Here is a 27,428-nt window from a genome sequence, read left to right as displayed (position 1 = left end):
CCCCCCAATCGAGTTCAATGTTCAGTATATAGTAAAAAATTGGTTTTTAGGGAACATGAACACTAAGTAATTAAATATTAATTTATCTTGTGTATTTATTCAAAGTCTCTCTGTCATTGATTTTTATGATTTTATCTATCAGCCAGTCTCCTAGTTTATATTTTGCTTTCTCCCTTAGCCCTTTCCTGAATAAAATAGAGTTAGGGCAGATGTGTTAACATCTTCCATTTTGACTAGAGTTCTGGCATTTTTCTTTGACTTTCAACCATTTGCATTCTAGCATTTTCATGCTGTGTTACACAGGACATAAATATTTATGTGTACTATAATTTCACTGTGGATTGCATTAGACATCAGTGTAATAAACCTCCCCCCCCCCGCAAAAGAAATTCTGTATGCCTGATGCTGTGTGACTGGGAAATAAGTCTGGAGGCATAGTTTAGGGTCAAATTGCCATACTAAGTATTTTGAAATTTTTCCTATAAACAAATTTCTCTACTTCAAATATTTTTTGAGTACTCATGATTTTTAATATTTGCAGGTAGTCCCTATATTATTTTTGCTTACTATTCTTCATTAAATAGGTTTTGTAAGCACAAATTTACACCAACAGGAAATTTTAATATTACTTCCATAAGTGAAAACCAATATTTTTCTACTATAAATTCAGATAAAAGCATAATTATTGAAGACTAATAAAAAATATAACCTAAAATCATCTCAGGTAACATTAATGGTTCCCATCTAAAACTTTTGGAAGTATTCCTCAAAGTAAAAACAGCTAAACAATGGTTTAAGGACATGAATGGCAGTAGTATTTCAGTAAGGAATATCAGAGTAAAGTGAAGGATATTAAGGAACATAAAAACCAATTAGGAAGCTATTGCAGTATCCAGTCCAGATATGAGAAAGAAATGAACTATGACGGTAAATACGGACAAAACAATTTATATAGGAGGTAGACTCCAGAGTAGTGTCTGGCCAGGTGTGGTGGTATGCGCCTTGTAATCCCAGCCATTTGGGAGGCTGAGGTCGAAGGATTATGAGTTCAAAGCCAGCCTCAGCAATTTAGTGAAGCCCTAAGCAATTCAGTGAGACCCTGTCTCTAGATAAAATATTAAAAAAAAAAAAAAGGGCTGGGGATGTGGCTCAGTGGCTAAGCACCCCTGGGTTCAAACCCTGGTACCGGAAAAAAGAGTAGTATCTGATTGAATGATGGACCTAAAGTTTCTAGCTTAGAAAATTAGGTAGATAATAATTCCAATAACAGATTTAGAACATCAAAGAGGAGCAAGTTTGGAAAAATGGGCTCTACTTTTGATATGTGATGTCATGGTACTCCTGTCACCTCCAGGTAGTGAAGTATAGATGTAAAAGCTCAGAACAAGTTGGGTTGGAAGAAATAGATTGTAGAATTGTGTGTATAGAGGAGTTTAAATCACTGTAGTTGTGAGAGAATGGGAATGAGTAGAGCTGAAGAGAAAGGGCCAAGGACAAAATTCAGGCTCCATTCCAGGCACAGTGGCACACGCCTGTAATCCCAGTGGCTAAAGAGCTGAGGCAGGAGGATCAAAAGTTCAAAGCCAGCTTCAGCAATTTAGTGAGGCACCAAAGCAACTTAGACCTTGTCTCAAAAATTAAAAGGGTTAGGGATGTGGCTTATTAGTTAAGCACCCCAGGGTACTATCCCCGGTACCAAGGAGAAAAAAAAAATCAGACTCCTTAAATGTCTAGAGAAGGGGAGGCAGAATGCCTTTCCCCTGCAGTGCAATTTTATTTTTACCACTCCCAAAATACTCAGAATTCTTCTGTAATGTGTAAATGAATGGAGCCATTTTAGGCTTCTCTGATACATAGGTCTCAAGAAAGAGTCATTCTGGCTCACTAGACAAAAATCTATTTTAATTGTATAAAATTATACATATAAAATACATAGAAAGCATTAGAAGATAACTAAAATCTTTGACAACAAAAATGGACAGATAAGGGAACAATTTTTCTCAAATTCTTTGGGATTTGGGGGTATTTGATAAAAAGAATAAATCTAGGAAGTACAAGGACAATTCTTCCCAAAACTCACACCCTTAACACTTCTTCCCAGAGAAAGGAGCACAGGAGAAACTGGAGGGTTTATGATTGGGGGGGGGATTATAAATATAAATAAAACCAGATATACCTATTATTTAATGTAGGAGCTCTACTCCAATATTACATGTGTTTCATGGAATATAAAGATGGGGCTTAGAGAATCAAGGAAGCCACTTTCAAGCACTAATAAAATTGTAGCTGGATTCTTTATCTCTGATTCCATATGTACTGGTCACCAAGATGATTCCAAAAGCAAGAAATCTGCCTTTCATCTTGTTATCTAATCCAAAGAGCAAAGTGGTCTGTTTCCTAATCTACTTTTAAAAGAATCTGTATAAATAAAAAGTCCAAATGCAGAAGCATTAAACTTCCCAAACTCAGTTTGGAAAGTGCACTGAACAATAATATATAAAGGAGATCACAGAAGCAAAGGGGGAAATCTATCTTAGCACATATAGTTTTCCAAAAGGAGAATGCTCTTTCTGTACTCTAGATCACTTCTTACTTTACCCAAGAAAGAGCTGGAGAGAAGAACCATATTAAAACACAAATAGCTGATCATTGATTCTCTTTCCCCTCTTGCAGACTCCTAAGTTTTCAATTAGGAAGTACCAAAATGCCAAAGGTTTATCTTATTTTCCTAATCAACTCGTGTTCTAATAATCAGTGTGGAGGAAAAGGAAAAGAAAGAAATAAGAATCTAAGCTACGTACATCTAAGGCAGTAAACAGTACCAATTTGGTGGTAGGGAGAGAAATCTGGCCCTCACTTAACAAATGGAACAGATATTACTTTTAAAGAGCAAAATAATGTGGATGGTGGTCAGGATAGAAGTTTACTTTCTACCAGTCTCTGCAGGTAGAAGGTTTAAGGTTTAACTAAACTAGGCGAGCAGGGGAGAAGTGAAAAGGGAATACTGAATGATAACCAGCCTAACCCCCTACCCCCATCTTACTATAGAGTATTTCTAGAAATCTGGACTTCCAAAATCATAGAGATTGCTTCCAAGCAAATTAGGAAGTAACCCCATGAATTGTGTTTATAATTCCTCTTGTATTGATGGGCAATTTCTCAGGAATGATTTTAAAAAAATAAACCAGATTTTCACTCCTTTCTGAATAATAGGGTAGGGAACCCTCAAAACAAAGGGTTAGTAGAGACAAAGGAGTAAGGTAGTGGTGGGGACAGGGAGGATACCAAGCAGATCCAGCTCAAGATAAACCAAAGCCAAAGATTTCTTACTCATACCCTGTTTGAGACCAAAAAAAAAAAAAAAAAAAGCAAGAATGAGGGTGAGGGTGGGGTACATAGGTATACCCGTTATTTTAAAGGGAGACGTGAACACTTGATCATACTGTGTTATTGAAATGACTATACAGAATTAATCTGGAAGTGTACAAGCTCCAAAGACAGCCTGCTCTTTCTCATAAAGTGAATGGAGAGGTCCCCAAACCTGGAAGTTAGAAAAGAGATCTCCTAGCAAATGGGAATCCAGGTGTGGTTTATACATATATATATATATATATCTATATTTTAAAGTATAAAATTGAGTAAGTATGTACAGAAATCATCCTAAGTCTTAGAGAGGAGACATACAAAAAAGGTCCAGGAAAGGAGAGGGAGTATGAAGGTAGATGCCTAGCAGTTGGAAGAATGCATATTGCCCAACTGCCCAGCAGCCAGCATGAGAATATCTTTCTTCTCCTTGTGGAAGCGCAGCTCCTTGCCTGCCAGCCGGGCTTCATCCAATTCCCGTTCAGTGGAGGCCAGCTCTCTAGAAAGTGCCCCTGGCACACTCTGCTCCCGGCTCACCCAGTCCAAGGCCATTTGGTGGCGAATATCGTCATCTAGGGCTCGGTGGGAATAATGAGCCAACACCTCCTGGTTGCAGAGAGGAATTGAAGATCACTGAGAAGATAAAGGTTCATATCATGCCACACAGACCCACCTGGGACTAGTCTCTTAGCTCTGGGGTCCTCACTGAAGCAGCACCTAAGGCCCTCCAGGGAGATTCCTAAGGAAGACTTCCTGGTGGAGTGAGGTGAAGAGGGCACTGAAGGCTTTCAGCCTTCGCCACCCGTCCCCCAGGCTTGCTTCCCTTACCACAGCAGCGACCCTGTCCCTCTCACTGAGATCTCTTACCTGCCGAGAGCACTGTCTTTCCCTCATGGCCTTCAGGCTGCCATTCCAGTGCAACAGCTGAAACACTGTCATTAGCTCCTGGGGGAAGAAGATATGTAGTACCAGGACAGTGATTTTTTTAAAAAAATTTTTCCTTTAAAAATTTTTTTTGGGGGCTGGGGAGGTGGCTCAAGCGGTAGCGCGCTCGCCTGGCATGCGTGCGGCCCGGGTTCAATCCTCAGCACCACATACCAACAAAGATGTTGTGTCCGTGGATAACTAAGAAATAAATATTAAAATTTAAAAAAAAAATGTTTTTTCTTAGTTGTTGATAGATCTTTATTTTATTTATTTATACCTGGTGCTGAGAATCTAACCCAGTACCTCACACATGCCAGGCAAGTGCACTACTGCCGAGTCACAATCTCAGCCCAGGACAGTGACTCTGATATTGGTAGAATCACATGGAAATTTTTTTACAAAATATATTTGTGGAAGCATCTCTAATCACCAACTCTGATATATCCCTGGGGGAAGGAAGTATTTATATTTTGAAAAATATTCTACTTCCTTTTCCTTCCTTTTTAAAAAGTCTAATTATAGTAGAGATTAGTAGGAGGCATTATGTGTACATTAGCAGTCTGACCATGTTATTAGAGCCAGGGAAGTAGTTGAATAGTACCTGGAACTCCAACATTGACTTGCCCTTGTTGGATTCTAACATAAATCGGAAGGCACCAATGCCTGTATTTGGGTTGTCAGCTTCCTCCCTGTTGCCCTGGTAACAGAGGAAAAGAAAAGACAAATAGATTTCCAATTGGAATTGTCATCTTGAGCAGCACTATCCAACAAAAAAACATGAGCCACATATTTAATTTTAGATTTCACAGTTGCCACATTATAGAAAAAAAATTTTTTAGTTGTAGATGGACAGGATACCTTTATTTTATTTATTTATTTTTATGTGGTGCTGAGGCTCGAACCCAGGGCCTCATGCGTGCTAGGCGAGTGCTCTACTCTGAGCCAGAACCCCAGCCTTTTATGTCTTTTACATTTTTTGAACCAAGTTTTTGAAACATATTTTATACTTAAAATACATCTCAATTCTTACCCAGAGGTACTTTACCATTGAATTACATCCTGGTCCTTTTATTTTTAAAAATTATTCCCAACACATTAAATTGGAGGCTTTAACTGGAAGGGAAAATGTAATCTTTAAAATTAGGTTTTAGGGGGCTGGGATTGTGGCTCAGTGGTAGAGAGCTTGCCTAGCATGTGTGAGGCACCAGGTTCAATTCTCAGCACCACTTATAAATAAATAAAATAAAGACCATTGACAACTAAAAAATATTCTTAAAAAAGATTGAAAACTTAAAAAACAATTAGGCTTTAGAACTCTGAAGCAAGTAACTATTTTATTTGTGCCAGTAATTGTTCACTGTGACACCTTATTTAGTGCTTACCAAACTTTTCCATGACATGGCACATATGAAATAATCCTTATCTGTATAGCTAACTGAGTATACAGAAGAGGTTGCTGGCAAGCACAGTGACTTCAAACAGAGGAGTCCATCCATCCCAGGCATTGCCCAGTCTCCTGAGAGCTGAGGGGTTCAAAATCATGGCACACCTGTAATCAATCTGGAATATATCAGACTAGATGGGATTACAGGGATACACCAACACACTGGGCTCCCCTGACTCCTTAACTCCTCACCTCCCAAATGGCGTCTTACTATGTTGCCCAGGATAGCCTCCAACTCCTGGGCTCAAGTTATCCTCCTGCCTCAGCATCCCTAGTAGCTGGGACTACAGGCACGCATATCATGACCAGCTGTAGATATGATGACGTTCTTTTTTTTCTTTTTTTCTTTTTTTTTTTGCACCAAGAATTGAACTCAGGGGCACTTGGCCACTGAGCCACATCCCCAAGCCCTGTTTTTAAAATTTTATTTAGAGACAGGGTCTCACTGAGTTGCTTAGCACCTCACCATTGCTGAGGCTGGCTTTGAACTCGCAATCCTCCTGTCTCAGTTTCCCAAACTGCTGGGATTACAGGCATGTGTCCCCCGCACCCAGCCATGATGATATTCTTGATCCATGGAATCAACCAGTCATGAAATCTGCCCTACTTGTAGACTTCCTGTCATTTTAAATAATGAATTTCCTTTCTTTGCTAATTTCCTTAATTTGATGTGGGATTTTCTGTTACTTGCATTTAAACTGATAACGTGTTAAGTGCTTAAATATCTCTTTTATCCATTAACCTTATGTGTCATGTGTAATTTTTAACCTATTTGGTAGATGAGAAAACAGACTTGATGAGATAACTTGCTCAAAGTTATATAGCTGGTAGAACCATAATTTCAATACAGTAAATTCAGAGCCTATATGCTAGTGCACATCCTGCTTTCTATAATCCAAACAAATATTTTATTTTATAATACCATTAGATGAAGAGTGGCAAATGCACTTTCCTGATTTTGAACTGACTGATTTAAAATGATTTTATTAATCAGGTAGTGGTCAAGTCACTCAGGATTCTGAGGCAGGAAGATCCCAAGTTCAAGGCCATCCACAGCAATTTAGCAAAACCCTAAGCAGTTTAGAGAGACCCTGTTGCAAAATAAAAATAAAAAGGGATGGGGATGTAGCTCAGGGGAAGAGCACCCCTGGGTTCAATTCCCACTATCAAAACTGTAAGAAAATAAAATAAAATTGTTATTCTCTAAGGATGCTGTTGATTAGGATAAAGAATAATGGGAGGAAAACAGATGGGTTCTAAGTAACAGAGGAAAGACAAATTGTGATTTACAGTGTTCAACAACTAATCTATAAAATTCATAAATAAAGCAGTTTAGCGTTATGTAATTACACCTTAACTAAATGTAAACAGAACAGAAACAGAGAATCAGTCTGACTTTTTCACCCTGTCGGTGGTCTGTAGGGAGGAAGGAAGAAAGCAGTGTTCTTTCCTAGGAGGCATCCTCAGTTAGATCTATCTGTATCCTATCGTGGTGTATCACTTACTCACTATATCACTTTAAGCAAAACTTCACTTCTGTGGTTTAGTCTTTTCATCTGTTAAACAGGGGTAATAATAATACTTATACTTCCAGGGTTATCGTAATGATCAAATGAGATAAAGTACATAAAAATCCCTTATACTGGTCCCTGTTATTTATGATTATTATCACATCACCATGATAATTTGAAAGAACAAATGTTCTTTTTAAAAATATTTTTTAAATGTGGATGTGTAACCAATGCGATTCTGCAATCTATAATTGGGGTAAAAATGGGAGTTCATAACCCACTTGAATCTAATGTATGAAATATGATATGTCAAGAGCTTTGTAATGTTTTGAACAACCAATAAAAATATATATATATAATTTGATCCTAAAAAAATATTTTTTAGTTGTCAATGGACCTTTATTTTTTTTATTTATTTATATGCAGCACTGAGAATCAACCCAATGCCTCACACATGCTACGCAAAGCTCTACCAGTGAGCCACATCCCTAGCCCCTAGATGTTCCTTTTAAAGAAAGTAGATAATTTGGGGTTGGGGCTGTGACTCAGTGGTAGAGCACTCGCCTAGTGTGTGCGAGGCCCGAGGTTCGATCCTCAGCACCACATAAAGAAATAAAATAAAGGTTTGTGTCCAACTATAACTAAAAAAAAAAAAAAAAAGAAGAAGAAGAAGAAAAGGAAGTAGAAAATTCTCCTGTTCCTAAAAGGGAAAATGATAAAACATTGTATAAAAAAAGGGGTTCTTTTAAAAAATATATTTTTATTAGGGCTGGGGTTGTGGTTTAGCGGTAGTGCACTTGCCTGGTTTGTGTGAGGCACTGGGTTCAATTCTCAGCACCACATATAAATAAATAAAATAAAGGTCTATCAAAAACAACAATAAGGGCTGGGGATGTGGTTCAAGCGGTAGCGCGCCGGTCTGGCATGCGCGCGGCCCAGGTTCAATCCTCAGCACCACATACCAACAAAGATGTTGTGTCCACCGATAACTAAAAAATAAATATTAAAATTCAAAAAAAAACAACAACAACAAAAAATCTTTATTGAACCCAGTACCTCACACAAGCTAGGCAAGTGCTCTACTACTGAACCACAACCCCAGCCCCCCCAAAAAGGGGTTCTTTTTCTTTTATCAGTATTTTTGTTTATTTATTTTTAACTCTATTTATTTATATTTTATGTGGTGCTGAGGTTTGAACCCAGGGCCCCACACGTGCTAGGCAAGCGCTCTACCACTGAGCCCCAGCCCCAGCCCTATAAAGGGGTTCTTTATTGATAAGTTGAAGTAATGGAGGAGGGAAACAAGTACAATAAACGCAGTCATATGGGATAGAACAGCTCTCACACACTTCCTCTTGCCATGTAATACCTGGTACCACCTCGCCAGCAAGAAAGCCACCTCCAGATGAATCCCCTCATCCTTGGACCAAAATCATGAGTCAAAATAAATGTTCTTTTCTGTATAACTTAAAAAAAAAAAAAGGTCTTGGGGTGGAGCTCAGTGATAGAACACTTGCTTAGCGTGTGTAAAGCCATGGTTCCATCCCTAGCACCACAAAAAAAATGTAGGGGAAGGGGTATACCTCAGTGATACAGTGCTTGCCTAGCAGACACTCGGTTCAATCCCTAGCACCACAAAAAAAAAAAAAAAAAAATCCTCTTTTTTTAGTGAAAAATTATAAGTGACCAGGGTTTTAAATCAAAATTATGAAAAACAAAATTCAAGCTCAATTTTCATTTATTAAGGAGCTCTAGAATACCATAAATGTTCAATTAAATGTTTCTAGACACCAAAAAGGCAATGAAAGAGACTACACATCAAAAAAGCATATAAACGGGCTGGGGATGTGGCTCAAGCGGTAGCGCGCTCGCCTGCCATGCGTGCGACCCGGGTTCGATCCTCAGCACCACATACCAACAAAGATGTTGTGTCCTCCGAAAACTAAAAAATAAATATTAAAAATTCTCTCTCTCTCTCTCTCTCTCTCTCTCTCCTCTCTCACTCTCTCTTTAAAAAAAAAAAGCATATAAACATAGGTATGAAATTAGGGACAGAGATATAAGGAACGTATGACATACAAAAAATTAACAGATAATCAGCAGAACAGAGATGTAGACAGAAAAGAAAACAAGGACCCAGTTTTCCCATCCCCTACTCTCCTTCCTTCCAGTTCCAAGTACTTACATTGAAAGATGCCAGGGCCTCAGAGACACTCTTCTCAATGAACTCATCAGTGATTCTTCGGGAAGGATGTTCATTAAACACAGAGTTCATTAATGCAATCTTTGCAGCACTCCTCCTGGCCTCCGCTTTTGTGGGGCAAAACTAGGCAGAGAAGAGAAAGTGAGAATATGTGTACAAGTGTATCTGAGAGAGAGGAAGAAACAGTGGGAGGGAGACACTTAAGATAGAGAACAAAGTGGACACTCTTTAGATAAATCACTTGTGTTCAACACACTTTACAAAGTTTTTATTGTAAAATGATTGAGATGTTTGGAAACAGACTTTTGATTCAACATCCTGAAGTCATTAAAGAACTGGAGACGACTACAGCTCCTAGAAAACTGAATCAGAACTAGTAGGGCCGCTGAAGTCAGCACATGACCGCTAGACTTGAAAAATACCTCTGTTTAAACTGTCAACAATTTCTCCAAAGTCAGATTCTGGCCAGCTTATTAGAAATCTGTATCTTGTTCTCTTGTTCTCTAGACAAGCAAGATTTTTGGATTCCTCTAGATAATCCAAGATTAGAACAAAGCTGTCTGTAGGCTGCTTCTGCAGAGAAGGCCTCTTGTCTCTATCAGGCACCTATCTGGGATTCATGGATTTCACTTTCAGCTATGAACACGCATTTCCCCCGATAATGTCATGAGCCAAAGGACTTATCCCAGAAGAGGTCTGAGTAAATTTAGCCTTCTTCCCCGCATTGGAAGCAAGGAGAATAGAGGTGGCTAGGAAAGGAAAGCAAGAAAAACTTAAAAATTAACTCATGTTTTTACATTATTTCTACCAGGTTATCACAGGGAAACTTTGGTTTTCAAAAGTCTTAACTCTTTCTGTTAAGGTCTGTAAACAAGTCAAAATAACACCTAGTATTTTGCCAGGGAAATGTTAGAGTTTGTAAACAAGTCTGGATGGTGCCTGGCAAAATGCCAGAGGGAGTGGTTTGAGAAGTAACAAAAGCAGCCATTAAGTGTGGAGATTCCTTATTGGTTGACTGATGTATCTAGTTTATGCTAATTAAGATAAGCTGTGCAAAATGTATAAATAGCTCTGTTGTCCTACAATAAACGGCTTCCATTCCTGCTGCATCAACGTTCACAAGTTATTTGTCACACACACACACACACACACACACACACACACACACACACACACCCGTTATTCTGCTGCAGCCGGACTGCGGCATCTTTCAACTTCACATTTCTGGCTACCAGAGTATTCCTTTATAATCCACCTTTGCTGGCCGCTTCAAAGACCCCTGTGCCCTTGTCATTTATGTTTTAAGATTAGAAGAAGGACAGTTAATGTTGCAGTTTTAGAAATTAGACCAGGATATGTTCAGCACTTTGCCATCCTTATTATCATTAAATGTCTAATTTCCTTTAGCTGACAGTCCTCTCTGGAACAATATATGGAGCTTCACACATTAACCCTAAGTCTTTTGGCTTCTTTAGTTTTTCTGTTTCTACTTTTCTATTTCTAATCTGCTGCCCACTCCACTCATTAGTGCTTTTTCTGAAAAAGTTATCTGTGAAGAAAACCACCAGGAAAAATTTCACCTACCAAAGTGGATATAAAATATGTAAGCTAAAAAAATCCAAGATAGATAATTCTACTCTTTTAGAAAATAACAGAAATCAAATCACTATAATTGTTCAATTATGGGCATCATTATAAAATTATTAAATCATTATTTAGCATTGTGATATGGTGGGAAAGAGGAGGAAAGATATTTTCTCTAATAAGAGAAAGCATAAGCCAGGTGCAGTTGCACATGCCTGTGATCCCCAGCTACTCAAGAGGGTAAGGTAGAGAGGCACAAGTTCAAGGACAGCCTGGGGCAGCTTAGTGAGAGGCTCTGTTTAAAAAAAAAAAAAGGGTTGAATATGTAGCTCCTGGTAGAGCCTCTGGGTTCAATCCCTAGTACCATAAAAAAGTATGAATATTAGTTATCTGGGACATATATTTATTTCTCTGAAGTAGCTGAGGTTCTGAGGGAAAAATTTTTAGTCACCTGATTTGAAATGTTTCTGTTTGAGGCAGGAATTGAGCTGCAGTGGCTCTCATTCATGCAACAGATTTATCAGGTACCTACTATGTGCTGGGTTCTAAAACTGGTAATGAGAATCCAGTAGTAAATAAGAAAGTAGACTTAGCATGCATAATGTCCTGGGTTTGATCCCTGGCATCACAAACAAACAATGATGACAACAAAAATACCCAGAAAGGAACAACATATCATGTCTCTTTCATGTTATAGATGGGAAAACTGAGGCCAGAGGGCAATCAAGAGAATGAAAATTTAATCACCTAACTCTTAGATGAGGAGGAGCTCTCTACCTCACCATAATCAGCCACTCCCCTTTGGTCTCTTAGAGAATTCAAACATTGCTTTTTTTTGTAAATACCTGTGAAAAACTACTGGGGGGTGGGAGGAAAGGGAATATTGATCTATATCCTCAAGAAGACACAGCAAGAAGTTGGAATGCAATAATGGAACCAGATCAGAATAAGGGTCGGATGCTAATAGTCTGATATATTCAGTGTTTGTGCAAAATCAAAATTGGTTTGAGGGGCTGGGGTTGGCAGAGCACTTGCCTAGCATGTGTGAGGCACTGGGTTTGATCCTCAGCACCACATATAAATAAGTAAAATAAAGGTATTATGTCCATCTATAACTAAAAAATAAATAAATAAATAGGTTTGATTTTTGCAGGCTGAAAGAAAAACATGCTACTGATGTGATTTTGTGATCCAATGAGCTTCAGATGCTTGTGAGAATGATTTTTCCAGATTGGCTTAAGTCCTCAAATATGTGATTTCATGCAGAAATGTAATGGCCAAAGTGATAAAGTTCTTATTAGCACCTAAGATTCAGCTTTACCACTGCTGCCTCACAACTCTTACCTGGAAACTCCCAAAGCAACTTCCCCCAGGTAGGGTGACATAGCAGACATAGGGAGGGCTGTTGGAGGGAACCATCTCATAAACCACTAGAGCCCCATTTTTCAAGTCAGCCCCACGGGACTGTTTCATCTGCCAGAATTCCTGAAGCGCCTCCACCACATTCACTATAAAAAAGAAGAAGAAGAAGAAAGAAAAAGAAGTAGTTAAGTTCAGCAACAATCACACCTCTAAGTGGTGCTATACTTCAGTATGGTACCTGTAATCTGCACATACACTAAGAGTTCCTTAACTTCCTATCTTTTGCCACTTAGACCCATTTAAATTGGGGCTGGGGATGTAGCTTAGTGGTACAGCACTTGCCCTGGGTTCAATCCCCAGCACTGCAAACAAACTAGAAAAAAAGTAATTTAAATTAATAAACGTAGAATATGATCAAGCTAATTTGTATAGGAAGACCAGATTAAGCCTGTCCTCCTCTCCTCCACTCTCCAGATCACACTTTGATTTGTCCTACATACCAGAAGAAAATAACTTAAAGTCAGAGGCATAGTTTCCAAGGTCAGCAGACCATTCTCTCTACCTAATGAAGTATAAGTGGATTATTCTACAACTGGTCAGCTGCCCTAGGACAATAACCACCATCACAATAATAAGTGTTAACATTTATTAAACACTGATTGTATGTCAGGCATTTCCCTAAGTGCTTGGCTCATTTAATCCTAACAACCTTATGAGGTACATACTTTTGTTATTCTCACTTTACAGATGAGGAAAATGAGGCATAGTGGGGTTAAATAACTGGCCCAAGGTTATAAAAACTAGAAAGTAGCAGAGTTAAGAGTCAAATTTAGGGAGTCCTGTTTCCACAGTCAATGTCCTTAAACCACTGGGCAATACTACTGCTTAAGGAAATATGGCTATTAGCCATTCTCAAGCTTATGCTTCTAGTGAGCAAACCAATGACCAGATTCCCTTTCCAGCCTGGAATAATATGTGTATACTATGAAACAAAGTGAGGAGACCAATTCTCTTCTGAATCTTTAATTGGGTAAAAATTATTTGTGGAGGAACAGTATGTTGGGAAGCACTCCTACAAGGGTCTCTTCTACTCTTTTAAACCTTGCTGAGCATGTCAAGAGTGTAAAGTCCTGACTGCACTTAACTTGGACCATTTCTCAGGACTGTGTTTACACCAATGGACCTTGAGGGATGAGGTAATGCCTCCCTCTAAGACAAAGAACAATCTTGCTACTGCTTATAATAAAATGGCAGTTTCCCCAAGTTCAGTGTTCCTCCCATGATATAACCTATGGCCTGTGTAGCATCCACCTGAGTCCTCCACATAAGACTCGGGAGACAAGGGGAACTGATGCACCACAATGCTCATGTTACCTGCTGTGCTATGAGTAATAAAGTTCTTTATTTCTGATCCAGAAATCTCTTCTGCCAACATCTAAGAAAGAGTAACTGGCTAACTTATTAGATTGAAGTAGAGTAAAATCAAACTCCAGACCTGACCCTGTATTCCAGAACACTTCCTACAAGTATTTAGTCCACAAATAGGCAGCAAGTACTTTCTCTATGCCAGACTGTTCTAGGCTATAATAAATAGTAGAATACATTCTAAAGAGGGAATGTAACATGTACACAGTGTAAAGAGGAAAAAAGATGTTAAATCATCTCAAACATACATAAAATTCCAACTGTGATAAGTGCTATGAGAGGCAGATAGTGGGCAATGTAGGAATATCTGCTCTAGTAAAGAAAGTTACCCTGAAGAGTTGATATCTAAGCTGAGGTGTGAGCAGGAATAATCCACCAGATAAAAAGTAAAAGAATAGTGCCCTGAGCATAAGAAACAGCACGTCCAAAGGCTGTATGACAGCAGGGAACATGGTAAATGAAGGGACTAAAAGAAGGCCAACGTGGCTACAAAAGAGTGAGGGGAATGGAATGCAAGATGAGCTTAAACAGGGAGGTAGGAACCAGACCAGGTAGGGCCTAAAGGCCCTGTCAGAGCACTAGCTTTATCCTAGGGTGAGATGGGAAGCAACTGAAGGATTTTAAACAGGGGGAATGAGATCATTTTACCTTTATAAAACATAATTTTTCCTTTGACTCTAGGGTTCCAAACATTTCAAATGGCTTCAAGGCCTCATAATAAATTGTCAAATGTGCTCGCCAATATATTGCCACATGATCACTTTCTCACAACAAGGACTCATTCATTCTTTCATATTGTGCTAATTCAGGTCTGCCAAGAAGACATCAAAATAGGATAGACATGTAAAAGATTTTCTAGAGAGGAAGTAGAAGGCAGGGAGAGCCTTCGGATCACAGTGAGGTCTGATACATATAGAAGAGAGGGAAAGAAGGAGGTTTAGTATGTTTCAGACTGCAGGTTGTTCCAAGAGAGGTTTGGTCAAGCCAGTGGGAAGTCCTCATATCAAAGGAATCCCTCAATCTTAACAAGGTGTGCCTGCATTAATACTCCTGTTATGCTCAGTCATTGTCTGGGAGCAGTGTACAACAAGATTGGCCTCGGTACAAATGTGGTGATGGACTTAGAGGCGGCAGGAGCTGAGGCTGTCAGTCACTTATGCTCCCTACAGCAGGAGATCTGATCTGCACATTTTCATTAAGCAAGAACTCGAGATTTAATAGGTACCCAGCTCACTGTAGTCATTAGAGATACAAAGAATAACACAATCCCTGCCAGCTAGTGTTCAAAACCTAGTGACCAATAATGTTATCTCACCTGCTCTCAAACTGAAACCAGGACCCCATATTCTAGCCGGAGTTTGAAAAGCAGAATAAGCTCTGCTCTAATACCTTATACTGAACTGACTTTTTAGAATGTTCAGTCTTCTATTAAAAGGGAGCATGAAAAGGAAACATTCTCTTTCCCACCCTTAGTTTTGGCAAGGGCTCTTTAAAGGTCACTTCTGCCCAGAAAGCTTATCCATCTTTGTTCTTTCCATTGAGATCTTTTCAGCCCCAGTTCCCTCTTTGAGACAATCTAGCACAATGCACTGAGTGACAGCTTTCCTGACATGCAAACAACAGGGAGAACAGGGGAATAAAGAAGAAGGGGAGGAGACCACCATAATTGGGAAGGTCCTAGTAAAAAGCATATGTCTATTCTATATCCAGTTAAACCCCTCTCTTCACAGAGTATAGGACTGTTTTTATAAATTATCACTCAAATCCATAGGAAATGGGAAGTCTTACTTCAGAAATGTGAGTATGAAATGAAAAACTACACAAAATGGTCAGGAAAAAAGCAATTAATTGTGATCTGCACTTGAAAATGTTCAGGGAGTGATTTTTAGAGCTGAGACTAAGGAAGGGCAGATGATTTGCTTGAGGTCACACAGATGTAACAGTTGGGGCATGAATCCACATGTCCTTATGCCAATGTTCTTTCCAATCTGGGAATCTTAATCCAGGGTTCGAGATCCTGTTCACAGCTCAACCTCATAGGGTTCATAACCCCCATAAACCTGGTAAGTAATGTGTGCGTGCACGTGTGCGTGCCTGCATACATACATGTGAGCATTTCTGGGTGTGGGAGTGGTGTCTGTAGTTTTATTTTCTATGAGAAATCATGAATATAATGGTTTACATATGAGTAAAGAAGAATGAGGGAGGAAACAGACACATTGGGCAGATACGATTGCTTTCTGGTTGGTAATGACAGATGGGCTGAAGGGCATCAGAAAGACCAAGACAGGAAGAATGTCTATGTCATGACATTTATGACAACACAAAAGAGAATGATTTGTTTTCTACCTTTAGAAGATGAAATATTAGATGCATGTCTAAGTGGTATGAGAGGTAAAGATCATTTGTCCACCAGAATGGAAACATTAAAACAACACCTGGGGGGGCTGGGGATGTGGCTCAAGCGGTAGCGCGCTCGCCTAGCATGCGTGCGGCCCGGGTTCGATCCTCAGCAGCACCACATACCAACAAAGATGTTGTGTCCGCCAAGAACTAAGAAAAAATAAATAAATGTTAAAATTCTCTCTCTCTCTCTCTGTCCCCCTCTCTCACTCTCTCTTTAAAAAAAAAAAAAAAAAAAAAAAAAAAAAAAAAAAAACAACACCTGGGGGGCTGGGTTGGGTGTATCTCAGTGGTACAGATGCTTAGCATTCTTGAAGCCCTAGGTCCAATCCCCAGCACTCAAAAAACAAAAAGCAACAATGAACTACAGAAAAAATTTTATATTACAATAATAAGTATAATATTGTGGTAAGGAAGCAGGGATAAATAGATAATAAATAGCTAATAAAATTGAGATCATACATGTTTGTGAGAATAGGCTGGCCTACCTTCGTTCAAGTTATTATGGAAAATAGTCAAGGTAGTTAAAAATATTCTGCTCTATTTCATTTTTTAAAGGGAATAGCTTTAAAATTAATAAGCTTACAATGCACAGTCTCTTTGGAAGGGAGGGATTGTAAAGCACCAGTGACTTCAATAGGGGACTAGGCTAGGCTGAATAATACCTTCTGCCTAGATGTATGTCTAATCTCTGGGACCTGTGAATATTACCTTATGTGACAAAGACTTTGCAATGTGTTTAAGTTGAGTAATCTTTGGTGGAGAGATTATCCTAGATTATCCTGTTGGGCCCTAAATGCAATCAAAAGTGTCCTTATAAGAGGGAGCTCAGATTTGGCAAAATACAGTAGAGGAAAGGCATGGAGGCAGAGATTGGAGAGAGAGGGCCACAAGCCAAGAAATGTCAGCAGAAGCTGGAATCGGCAAGGAATGGACTCTCCTTTAAATTCTGGAGAGAACATCTCCTTGCCCACACCTTGATTTGTGGCTCAGTGATACTGACTTTGGATTTACTACTAACAGCTGTGGGCGAATAAACTTCTGTTGTTTTAAGCAGCAAAATCTGTGAGACTTTGTTACAGCAGCTATAAGAAACTAATATTGGGATTAATCTAACATTTCTAAAAACTGGTAATATTCAGACCAATCAGTATAATTCAATCACTTTTAGAAAAACCTGTAGTGAGGAAGAGGAAAGATTAAACAGAAAATATTACATAAGATTCATTTAGTCAGAGCAGTAGAGTAGGTGGGCAAAATCTCCAATTATATAGCCCTATTGTAATATAATGGGAGAGCAATAATTCCAAAACAAGAAGCTTACAGATGGAAATATAACAGTTATAAAGAAAGGAAAGTGACTTGCTCAATCATGCCAGTTTAGGGATTGCCAGATGTTAAACATGAGAGAAGATCTACATGCTATGTGGAAAAAAGGGGAGAGAAACATGGTAATGTGAACAATGCCCATCATATGTACAGTTTTCAAAGCATTTCCAAATGCACAGTAATAGCAATCACTCATTGAGTACTATGTGTTGCATGCTTGACATTCATGTTTTCATTTAATTCACACAAAACTATCAAAATAGGTATGATAACATCCATTTCATTAAAAGCAAACAAGGAAAAGGCCAGAAGTAGCAGAACAGGGTTTAGAAAAAAATATTCATTTGTTTACAAAGCCAACCCTTTTTATTGTACTATCCTGCTTTATTATACCATTAATCCTCACATGATCTGTGAAGCAGATTGTGAACTCCATCAAGAAGACTGCCTTGTCCACCACTTCATCTGGTAATCAATAAATATTTGTTAAATGAATAAACAAAATAGATGAGGCATAGAGAGATTAAGCATTTTCTCCAAGCTGCACAGCCATTATTTGGCAGGGCCAGGTTCTCTGATCCCAAATTCTCTCTCTCTCTCTCTCTCTCTCTCTCTCTATATATATATATATATATATATATATATATATATACATATATACACTTTAAACTGATTAAGATCCAACAGAAGGGCTGGGGTTGAGGCTCAGTCGTAGAGCGCTTGCCTAGCATGTGGGAGGCAATAGTTTCGATCTTCAGCACCACATAAAAAGAAAGAAAAGAAAAGAAAGGAAAGGAAAGGAATATATATATATATATATATATATATATATATATATATATATATATATGTACATAAAAGATCCAACAGCAAACAGAACCATATGTGTCTCTCAGGCAGGTGAGGGGCATGGGGAGATAAAGGACAAATAGGTAAAATAAGAGAAGAGCTTTTTTGCTTAAATGCTGCGATACAATATGAGTGGAAAATGAATCTAAAGACTGAACTGAAAAGGATGAATTTGGAGTAGACAGGAAGAAGATGAAGGATGTGGATTGAAGATGATGTGCAAGGCATTGTTGGATCAGAAAATGATTTGGACAGAGACCAAAGTAAATTGTTTTCAGGGGAATAGAGCCATCCCCCAATTACCATGCCATCAGTCACACGGGTATGTGGGTACATGCCAATGGCAGCTTTGCCTATTAATCGGAGCAGAATAAGTGGTTCCATGTGGTGAAGGACTTCTGAGCCAAATCGGCAGAGATTTTGCTTGCCTAAAGCTGAACTATCTGCCAAACTCTCGTAAAGAACTGGCTGGACACCCAGACTGGAAATGGGTAACTCGAGAATAATGAGGACTGTGATGGGAGGCGGGGAGACTGGGGGAGAGAATCACCACAGAGTCTGAAGCCTGAGTGACTGGTCTTTGTCAGCACAATCTCTTTGTTCCCTCATCCTTTCTGAGGAAATCAAGGTTTTATAAGACACCCAGTTGGGAAGCCAAACCAGAGGCTTTCCAGGTAACATAGACAAGGAAAAAGGGTACACTCCTCTATAATTTTAACGAACACCAATAAGTTTCCCAGAGGAAGAATTCAGATTTAGGTTGATCACTCCTGGCTATTCCTATGCCCAGAGGCAAAGACTTTCCCTTGGTCTTGACTTAAAGAGACCCGAACAACAGGATAATGGCTGATGGCCATCCCATCACATAGCCTTGTTAAGCCTACGAATTAAACTAGAAACATAACTGTATGGACTCTTGATGAATTTCAGAATCATGTCCATTTGTATATCCAGCATCTTGCAAAGTACCTGCTCCATGGTAGGAGTACAAATTGTATGAAAAATGAAGAGAAACTAATAGTAAATTAATGATTAGGCACAGACAGCAAACTGGATCTAAAAATCTGTTTTCATTGGACTCTCTGGGTTTACAACATCAGGATTTAAAAGTGGGAGAGACACGGTCTTAAGGAAATATGAATCAATGAATTTGAGATGATAATAAGAATTATAAGTACCCATTATATTTTCAGTTGCAATTTCTCAATCCACATCATAACCCCTGAGAAAGGTGAAGCTCAGTGTGATTGTTTCTTTCCCCAAAGACAGAGCTAGCAAGTGACAGAAGTCTCTGAAGCCTGTACACATACGTGTTCTTCTCACTATACTCTCTCAAAAAAACCAAGAAAAAAAAAAAACTTCATTATTGTCTATATAGAAAGCTCTGCAAATTTTCTCTGTATCAAACTAGAAAGTTAAAGACATAGTTACTTCTGGATCAAACAGGACTTGGCCAAGCAGAAGAAGTGATGTCTTGAAAATTTCAGACTTAAATTCTGAATCCCACAGCAGTCATATATTCCTTGTTACTTAAACTATAAATTTGGAACTAGAACTCAGACAAGAAACTCTATACTAGTTAAACAAAAACAACAAAGAAAATCCTCACATTCCCCTTCCTAGAAATCAAGCATCTTTAAGCTGAAGATTTCTAACCGAAATAGGGTTTCTACCTGGCTTATTTCCACAGAATTTAGCATTCAGAGAGCCAAGGCCTGAGATTTATCCTCAGTTCCTGGGCAAGGGCCAGGAAAGCAGAGCCAGACAGACAGAGGCCAGAGTTCTGAGACTCCATACTAAAAAGACAAAAGTGAGCTACTAAGTCACAGGAAGCTGGCATGGGCTCAACGGTATGGGTCCAGATTTAAAGGCACAATTACTGTGACTTGTGAAGGCACTAACTCCCCAGCAAATCAGAAGTTGCACTGGAGATTTCAGAGTGAAGTAAGTAAGTAAAGAATTAAAAAGTCAAAGCTAAGGAGATGGAGTCACTTAGCAGGGCGGTCCAGGAATCACTGACACCAGAAAGACTGAAAGGATGTACGGATGAGAAGTCGCTCAGAGCTGAGATAAAGGATGGGGTCCCACACCATGAAGCCGGAGTCTCTTAAGTCAGCTACAGAAAGAATTCCCTTTCCGACAGAGAAGGTCCAGGGGAAAAGAGGACTATCTGGAAGGAGGGGACCGGACAAGGTATCACAATTCCACAGAGTGCCTGAGTGGGTGCCTGTGCTCGTGTGTGGAGCCCAGAGGGAAACTCCCCAAAAGGAAAGGCCTGGGAGGGCTGCTCGCCAGGGGAAGGGCCGGAGGCCGCGGGACAGGCTCGCGGGAAGAGGGCGTCGCCGAGCGGGCTCGACTCACCTCGGCCGTAGCCCTGCGTGTGCTTGGCGAAGCTCCTCACCACGGCCTCCACCGCCTCGCGCAGCACCGCGGGGCTGCCCGCGGCGCCGGGCGGCAGGGGCATTCCGGGGGCCCCGGACAGGAGGAGCGGCGGCGGGGGCGGTGCCGGGGGCGGTGGGGCCGGCGGGGGGCCCGCTGGGGGTGTGGCGGCGGTGGCCGCGGCCCCAGTCACCCCGGGGCGCAGCGCTCGAAGAGTCCCCCTTCCGCTGGTGCCCACTCCGGGCTGCAGTCGTTGTGCTCGCATCGTCTCCATCCCGACGGCCAGCGGAGGAGGGCCCGGAGCCTGCCAGCCTGGCGAGCTAACGGTCCCAGCCAGCCCAGCCAGCGAGCGCCGGGGCCGGGGCGGGGCCGGGGCCGGGGCGGGGCCGCGGCCCAGCTGTCCGTCAAGTGGAGGCGGGGAAGAGCCGGGTCCCGCGCCAATCACCAGCGAGAGGGAGGGAGGGGGCGGGCTCTCAGGCCACCAGAAGCAAATCACTGAGGAAGTTGGAGGTGCGGAGAACCAATGCGAAGAGGAAAAAACGATACCCTCTGCCAGGGAGAGCCGAGCTTCGGGGCGTCTTGGGGAATCCTGCGGCGAGCACTAGAAATCCGCCCAGACCCCTGGGGCGGGGCTTGAAGGAAAAATAGGCCTGGATGCAAGGCTGGGATGAATGGTAGACACAGTGAAAGAGCTCATTTGTCCCATCACCTTATTTTATCGATGTAGATGAGGAAACTGGCTCGGAGAAATGATGTGACTTGCCAAAGATCACATGGTAATTGGTGATGGAACTGAAACAAGAAAAACTACTGACATTTAATGAGCATACAGTATGTCATATGCGTTAGTGCATTGTTGTACTTAATAATCACAATCACAACCAGTTTTTATTATTATTTTATGAATAAAGAAACTGACACATAGGGAGGTTAAATTGCCCAAAATTAAATAGCTAGGAAATGACAAGGGGCAGGGAGGCGGGGAGGCTCAGACATAGGATTCTGATGCCCAATATTTTCATCTTTTCACCATGTCACATTGTTGGGTAAATTTCCGACTCCACCAATCCTAAGAAAGAGAGTAAGTAGTAGAGCGGGTGTCTCCCTTTATCCCACTGGAGTGAGAAATATATGCAGAAAAACCAGTAAACTGAGAAATTCAGGAAACAGGTTAGGAAAGGCACCCTTGTTCAAAGAGTCTGTCTGGATTCCTCTTTTTACCTCACACATGGACACACATCACACACATTACACATCACTTGTCAGTTGACTATGTACCATTTTTACTTAGGTGAAGTTTTTGCTAACCACCTCCCCGGCCCAAAAATCTCTCCTACAGTGACTCAGAAATAAAGATAGCCCATAGAGGTAAAAAGGAGAAGAAAATAAACGCAAAAGACTTAGTGAAATGAAAATTAGGCCCCCGAGTAAAAACTGAGTCGACAAGAAATAGGAAGCTAGAAAAGGAGACAGTCATCTACTGAACTATACTGTTGATGGTGGAGGGAGGCACTCTGTGTAGGAATCTTAAGGAATTTAAGGGTGGACACAGGGGAGACTGGAGGAAATGACAGCCTGTCAAATGCCTAAAACCTTCAGGACCCCTGCCTTTTCTTCTACTGTTGATCAATTGGTCTCCTGAAAAGACAGTAACTATAACCTCTGAGTAATCTCCTGGATCCTTGTAGCTGTACGTTAGTATCACCCTCCCTCCACACTTCCTTATTCCCCACGCCCCAGGCAGAAGTGACAAAACAGAGACTTCTGAACACATTTATTTGATATGTCAAGTGGAGTGAGGAGTGATTTAGAACTACTCCCCACTTCTACTTGTGGGAGTGTTCATAAGCTCAGACCGACAGTAGAGCAGTTTAGAGCCCATGACCCACCCCTTGGGAAAATGAGACAACCTGTTGTAGTGTTTGAGAGAACAGGGTGGGAATAAAAAGTAGGAAGTTGAGAGCAGGAAAGAGCAGCACTGAGACAGGGAGTTGCTGCAGGAACCCCAAGAAGTGAAGAGATATCCTGAAAAGTGTTTGGGGTTGGAAGCAGGGGGTGAACAAGGAGCCAGGCCTGGAGAGAGAAGCAAGACCTGCAAAATGGAGTGGAAAATTCATGAGAAAGTAGAGTGTGCAAAATCATGATAGGCTGTGTTGCAGGGCATACATGGAAAGCAAGGGATTGCTTCTGCAGGAGGGCAAAGATATAGGAGAATACCCATAAGTAGGGGTCCTTACTGCTTCTGAACAAATGCAAGTGAGTTTGGACCCTAGCACAAGTGGTCCTCTGTGTATATTGGTGTGCTGTGCCTGTGGGTATTCAAGTAATCCCACATGCTTGTGAAATGACCAGGGCACGAATTCTTATGTCTGTAACCCAGTTAATGGAGTACTTATCCTTCTTTGCTAATAAGTTTGCTGTGCTTGTGGACACGTTTACCCATGTGTACGTGCATCGTGCCATAAGCACATGCAAGAGATCCCTGTGTCCAAGGTATGCGTAAGAGCTGGTTCTCCAATCTGTCCCATCAATGTCTGATCCCCGCCCTCCTTGGCTCCTCCCACTTATCTCAGCGCCCTGATTCCCCTGGCCCGCCTAGGCTTTGGAAGCCCCCTAGCAGGCGGATCTGCTCAGTCTGCATGGAGTGGCGTCTCACCAACTTGCGCTTGGTCCTGGGAGAGCCGGGCACCCCAGGGTGGGGAGGGGCAGGCAGTGAAGGCGCCCGACCTCCGGGTTGGGGGCGAATGTCGGGGATAGGGGGGTGGGGACTGACGTTGAGAGGGGGCAGGAAACCCGGCCGCGTTTGGGAGATGTGGTCCAGGAGCAGCGTCCCTGAGCCCCTCCGTTCCAGCAGCCCGGGACTCCGCCTCCGCCCGCTCAACGGAGATACAGCCCCGGGCAGACTTTCCTGGGACTGACGCGGGGAGGGAACCGAGCCGGCTGGAGGGAGGGTCAGCGGGGAGGCGCTGTATCGGCGACGTTCGAGGGACAGTCGACTGGACTCAGGCGAATCAGGGCAAAGATGTCCGGGGGTGTCGAGCTCCACCGGCTCCATGCGGCTCAGTTTTTGGCGTAGCCCTGAAGGGGGACCAGACTCTTGAGCCTCGGGCGCCGTGTTTCGGCGAGAGAGAGGACCTCCGCCAGTCACTTTTTCCGCCCAAGGGGGAGGATCCTCTGGGCCTTCCGTGCTGTGACGTCGGGAAAGACGGGGTCGACCCGTCAGAGTCAGACCATTGAATTCCGAGGTTAGGCGCTCGATACCGGGTCTTCCTTCGGCGGGAGGGACAGGTTGGGGCGGAGCCACTAGGCCCCAGGGCTCGGAGTTAAGCCTTTTGAGTGGTTTCGGGGGGTGTCGAGGCGGTTTGGGGAGCGGCTCAGAAGGGGAGGGGTCATCAGGGGGCTTAGGAAGAGGGAATTCAAATACGTCCCGCTTCTCCTCTTCTTCCTGGGCGCGAGGGGATAACAATCCTCGTCCTCCTGCAGTTTGCAATTGGATTTCCGAAGGCGAAGTGCAGACCCCCGGGCTAGGAGGAGCGGGAGCAGGGTCCTCCACCCCGGGGGACGGAGGGGAATTGAGATACTGCCGGGTCTTCTTGGTGCCCGAGGGCGAGGTATCCGTGGTTATAATGATGACCTCCGTGCCCTTGGCCTTGCAGGCGTCCAGGAGTGTGGCAAGGGTCTCGCGGTCTCCGCGGTCCAGGGCATGGACAAGCGCCGAGGCGCCTGCGTGATCTCGGACTGAGGGATCTGCGCCGTGGGCAAGGAGCAACGAGGCCACTGCGGCACCCCCACCCCCGGCGCAAGCGTGCATGAGCGCGGTGCGCCCTAGGCGGTCTGCGATGTTGGGGTCTGCGCCTTGCTCCAGGAGGTAGCGTACCATGCGCGCCTTATTCTGGGGGTCGTCGTAGCGGGCCCGACAGGCCGCCATTAGCGCAGTCTCCCCCTGGGCATCACCCTCATTCACGTATGCTCCTCCCTCCAGAAGCAAACGGGCCAAGCGTAGCTTACCCTGACCCACGGCCCGAAGAAGAGCGTGTCCTTCGGTGTGCAGCATAGCTGCGGCTGGGGCGAAAGCACCGATAGAACCGGGACTGGGACCTGCCGAGGATGGTTAGGGATCTGGGGCTTGTGGCTGGCAGAGGCCTGAGGTCTCAGTGGTGAAACCTATCCCTGAGAGAAAGAGGGAGATTTTATTGACAGATTCAGCAGGGAAACTGAGGCATCGGGTGTGAGGCGGGAGAAATCTCCAAAGCTTACAGCCCTTCCTCTAACTCCTGCCTTTGAGCCGCCCCTTCCCCCAGCGCATGCCTGAGGAGGTGGGAAGGAGGCACCGGCACCAAAGGATGAGCGCGCGTGCAAATATGTACGTGCACGCGCAGGGATATTCGCACCCCCAACCTCACCCCTCGGCTTATCAGACCTTTCCAGCATCCCCCTTTTCTTAACCACACTTGGAATCCCCCTTTCTAGGATGCTGAACGCCACCCACCCACACATATGCACCGGTACAGTTACACACCACATTTCCATTCCTAATCTCTTTTAGGTTGCCACAACCCCTAAAATTGAGTAGGGGTAGGAAAACATCTTGCGTTTAAGACCTAAAAGGGATGGAGGAATAATTGCGGGTTTCTATTGCCCCTGCTATATTCCCCATCACTCCATGCTCTTTTCCCTTCCAGATTGTGAGCCCAAATAGATACCTGAATGTCCGCAGAATTTCTGCCAGGCCAGGATTGGAGACGCGGCCATGGAGCAGCTGGAATGCAGGAGCCGAGTTCCAGGGGGCTCATATGGCGTGGTGGTGGTGTGGGGGGGTGCCCGGATTCCCCTGGTGTCAGTATCTGCGCCCCAGCGCCGGATCCTGGTCCCTCCTCCCGGTGCGCCCCGGGCACAGCGCCGGCTCCGGAGGAGAGAAGCTGGGGGGGGGGGGCGGAGCTCTGCTGTGCTATTTATAGCCCAGTCTCTGCGGGTGGGGGCGTCGGCACCAAACCGCTCCCCACCCATGCACACATAAACCCTGAAAAACCTAGAGACTGCAGTCCTGACTTCCCTTTCTCAGCCGACCTCCCCTCAGCCCCAACAAACCTAAGCATTCCTTAGGAGACTCCTCTGCGACCTATACAGCGAGCGTTCGAGGAGCTTCAGCAGATCTCCACTCAGTGTGTTTATGCGCTCCTGTGCGCCAGACCTGACTGCCACACACGGCATATGGCACACTATTGCAGAGAGGTGGAGGGAGGCGATTAAGATCCACATCGGCGTCCACACTGCAGAGAATCTGGTTGTCTTCATGCCAGGGAAACATGGTCCAGCCTGGAGTTAGACACAGCAGTGCAGCCCCAGTCTAGTCCTTCCGAAACAGAATACACACCACAGAGAATACACACCTTCAGCTCCCTTATTTAGAGCTCCTAGATAAGTGTGAAGATGATGGATATCCCGGGCATTTTTAGATAGGGCAAGGGTCATTCCCAGACACCTCTTCCCCCTGCCCGGGAAGCGGGGGCGGGGATAGGAAAGGGGCAAGGAGATGAGCAGAGCATGTAACGCACACCCTCTTTCATTGTATCTCTTTGCTCTCGATCTTGCTTAGACTCATTTTTCCATCTTGTTGGAAGGCCCCTGTCCGAATCACTCTGTCTTCTCTATTCCTGTTTGTCACTATTGGTCTCTCTCACTGTCTGCCTCTCCTTGCCACCTGCCCTGTCTCCATGGTTACCACAGCTTCCATCTGCATATTTTAGGAATGAGTTTGTGTCCAGCTGGAAGACACCAAATGAAGTGGGGGATGAAAAAAAATCTGAAGATTTGTAAGGTTCACCAGGGTCCTAGATAATTCGGAGGCTGGAGGCCCCCAGACAGAAGACACTAAAAATAAAGTTCCTGGGTAAAGGAGAGAGAAAAATATTTACAGCATAACTATCAATTTTTACTAGTTACTGACGGCAAATATGTACCAAGTGCCTCATATATCATATTTCCAATTCTGCACAACTCTGTAAGATGGGAGCTACAATCTTCTTGTAAAACATGATATAACAAGGTTAAGCAAGGTCTCCGGAGCTTCCCAGCTACGTTTTTGTTCTATTCCAAAGACGGCACTTTCCATTTCACCTACCTACAGCCTCCCAGTCTATTTTCTCTGATATCTGGGATATTCTTGTAGACTGACTCCTAGATTCTGTCTCCACTACCTTCCCTCGGTGTCTGTCCTCTGTGAAAGTACGACTCCTCCTTCGCCCACCGCCCTTTACTAAGGGGTTTGGAAAGCAGTAGAAAATGCAGAAAACACAGGCCTTTACCCTAGTTCCCCAAACCTTCTTTCCACCTTTTCATAGACTTGGCAGCAACCCATAGAAATAACGTTTTTAGAAAAAGAAGCGTCCACTGGCGGCGCTGGAGAAGGTGGTGTAGGATTGAAGGGAAGGTTGGAATAATGGAGGAGAGGCCATTTGTGAAGTCAGAGTCACAAAGAGACTTGATTCCTAAAGAGTAGCTTTCAAGGGGTTCGTTCCTCTTTAGAAGCTTTCCTTTTTCGGCCTCTCTTGGTGCCTCCCTCAACAGAGTCCCTCGATGATATATGAGAGGGGGGTTCTCTCTGAGGACGCCTGCTGGCCAGGCGCACCTCTAACTGCGGAGAAGACGG

General features: G+C 42.9%; 2 protein-coding genes and 1 long non-coding RNA gene across 4 annotated transcripts; 1 reads left to right on the top strand and 2 right to left on the bottom strand.

Annotated features, from left to right (window-relative positions):
- Positions 1–1,881: 1,881 nt before the first annotated feature.
- Lix1l (limb and CNS expressed 1 like) lies at positions 1,882–21,161 on the bottom strand. 2 transcript variants are annotated; one of them, XM_005341325.4, is made up of 6 exons: positions 20,762–21,159; positions 12,377–12,540; positions 9,431–9,571; positions 4,892–4,987; positions 4,231–4,308; positions 1,882–3,969 (listed from the first exon to the last, which is right to left on the bottom strand). In XM_005341325.4, the coding sequence occupies exons 1-6, from the start codon at positions 21,051–21,053 to the stop codon at positions 3,727–3,729; spliced, it is 1,014 nt and encodes a 337-aa protein (XP_005341382.3). In that variant the 5' UTR covers positions 21,054–21,159; the 3' UTR covers positions 1,882–3,726. The 2 variants fall into 2 exon arrangements, with proteins under 2 accessions (XP_005341382.3, XP_077883800.1); XM_078027674.1 differs by lacking the exon at positions 4,892–4,987 and having other exon boundaries at positions 20,762–21,161.
- Positions 21,162–22,538: 1,377 nt separating this feature from the next.
- Positions 22,539–25,622, bottom strand: Ankrd34a (ankyrin repeat domain 34A). The gene is made up of 2 exons (XM_078027673.1): positions 25,483–25,622; positions 22,539–24,949 (listed from the first exon to the last, which is right to left on the bottom strand). Exon 2 carries the CDS (start codon positions 24,831–24,833, stop codon positions 23,349–23,351), a length of 1,485 nt encoding a protein of 494 aa, XP_077883799.1. The 5' UTR covers positions 24,834–24,949; positions 25,483–25,622; the 3' UTR covers positions 22,539–23,348.
- On the top strand, positions 23,883–25,811 carry LOC144368546 (uncharacterized). Its single transcript, XR_013428341.1, has 3 exons — positions 23,883–24,024; positions 24,436–24,647; positions 25,462–25,811. It is a non-coding gene; the product is annotated as an uncharacterized LOC144368546 (long non-coding RNA).
- Positions 25,812–27,428: the final 1,617 nt, after the last annotated feature.

The sequence above is a fragment of the Ictidomys tridecemlineatus genome, chromosome 11 (genome assembly GCF_052094955.1).
Source record: "Ictidomys tridecemlineatus isolate mIctTri1 chromosome 11, mIctTri1.hap1, whole genome shotgun sequence".
In the NCBI taxonomy this organism is placed as follows: Eukaryota; Metazoa; Chordata; class Mammalia; order Rodentia; family Sciuridae; genus Ictidomys; species Ictidomys tridecemlineatus.
This window is presented reverse-complemented; position numbering and strand designations above follow the sequence as displayed.

Coding starts and splice junctions, on each gene's coding strand:
- Lix1l (XM_005341325.4), bottom strand. CDS start 21,053: ATGGAGACGATGCGAGCACAACGACTGCAGCCCGGAGTGGGCACCAGC. Junction 12,541..20,761: donor CACGCAGGGCTACGGCCGAG/GTGAGTCGAGCC, acceptor TCTTTTTTATAG/TGAATGTGGTGGAGGCGCTT. Junction 4,988..9,430: donor AGGCCCTGGCATCTTTCAAT/GTAAGTACTTGG, acceptor CTCTGTTACCAG/GGCAACAGGGAGGAAGCTGA.
- Ankrd34a (XM_078027673.1), bottom strand. CDS start 24,833: ATGCTGCACACCGAAGGACACGCTCTTCTTCGGGCCGTGGGTCAGGGT.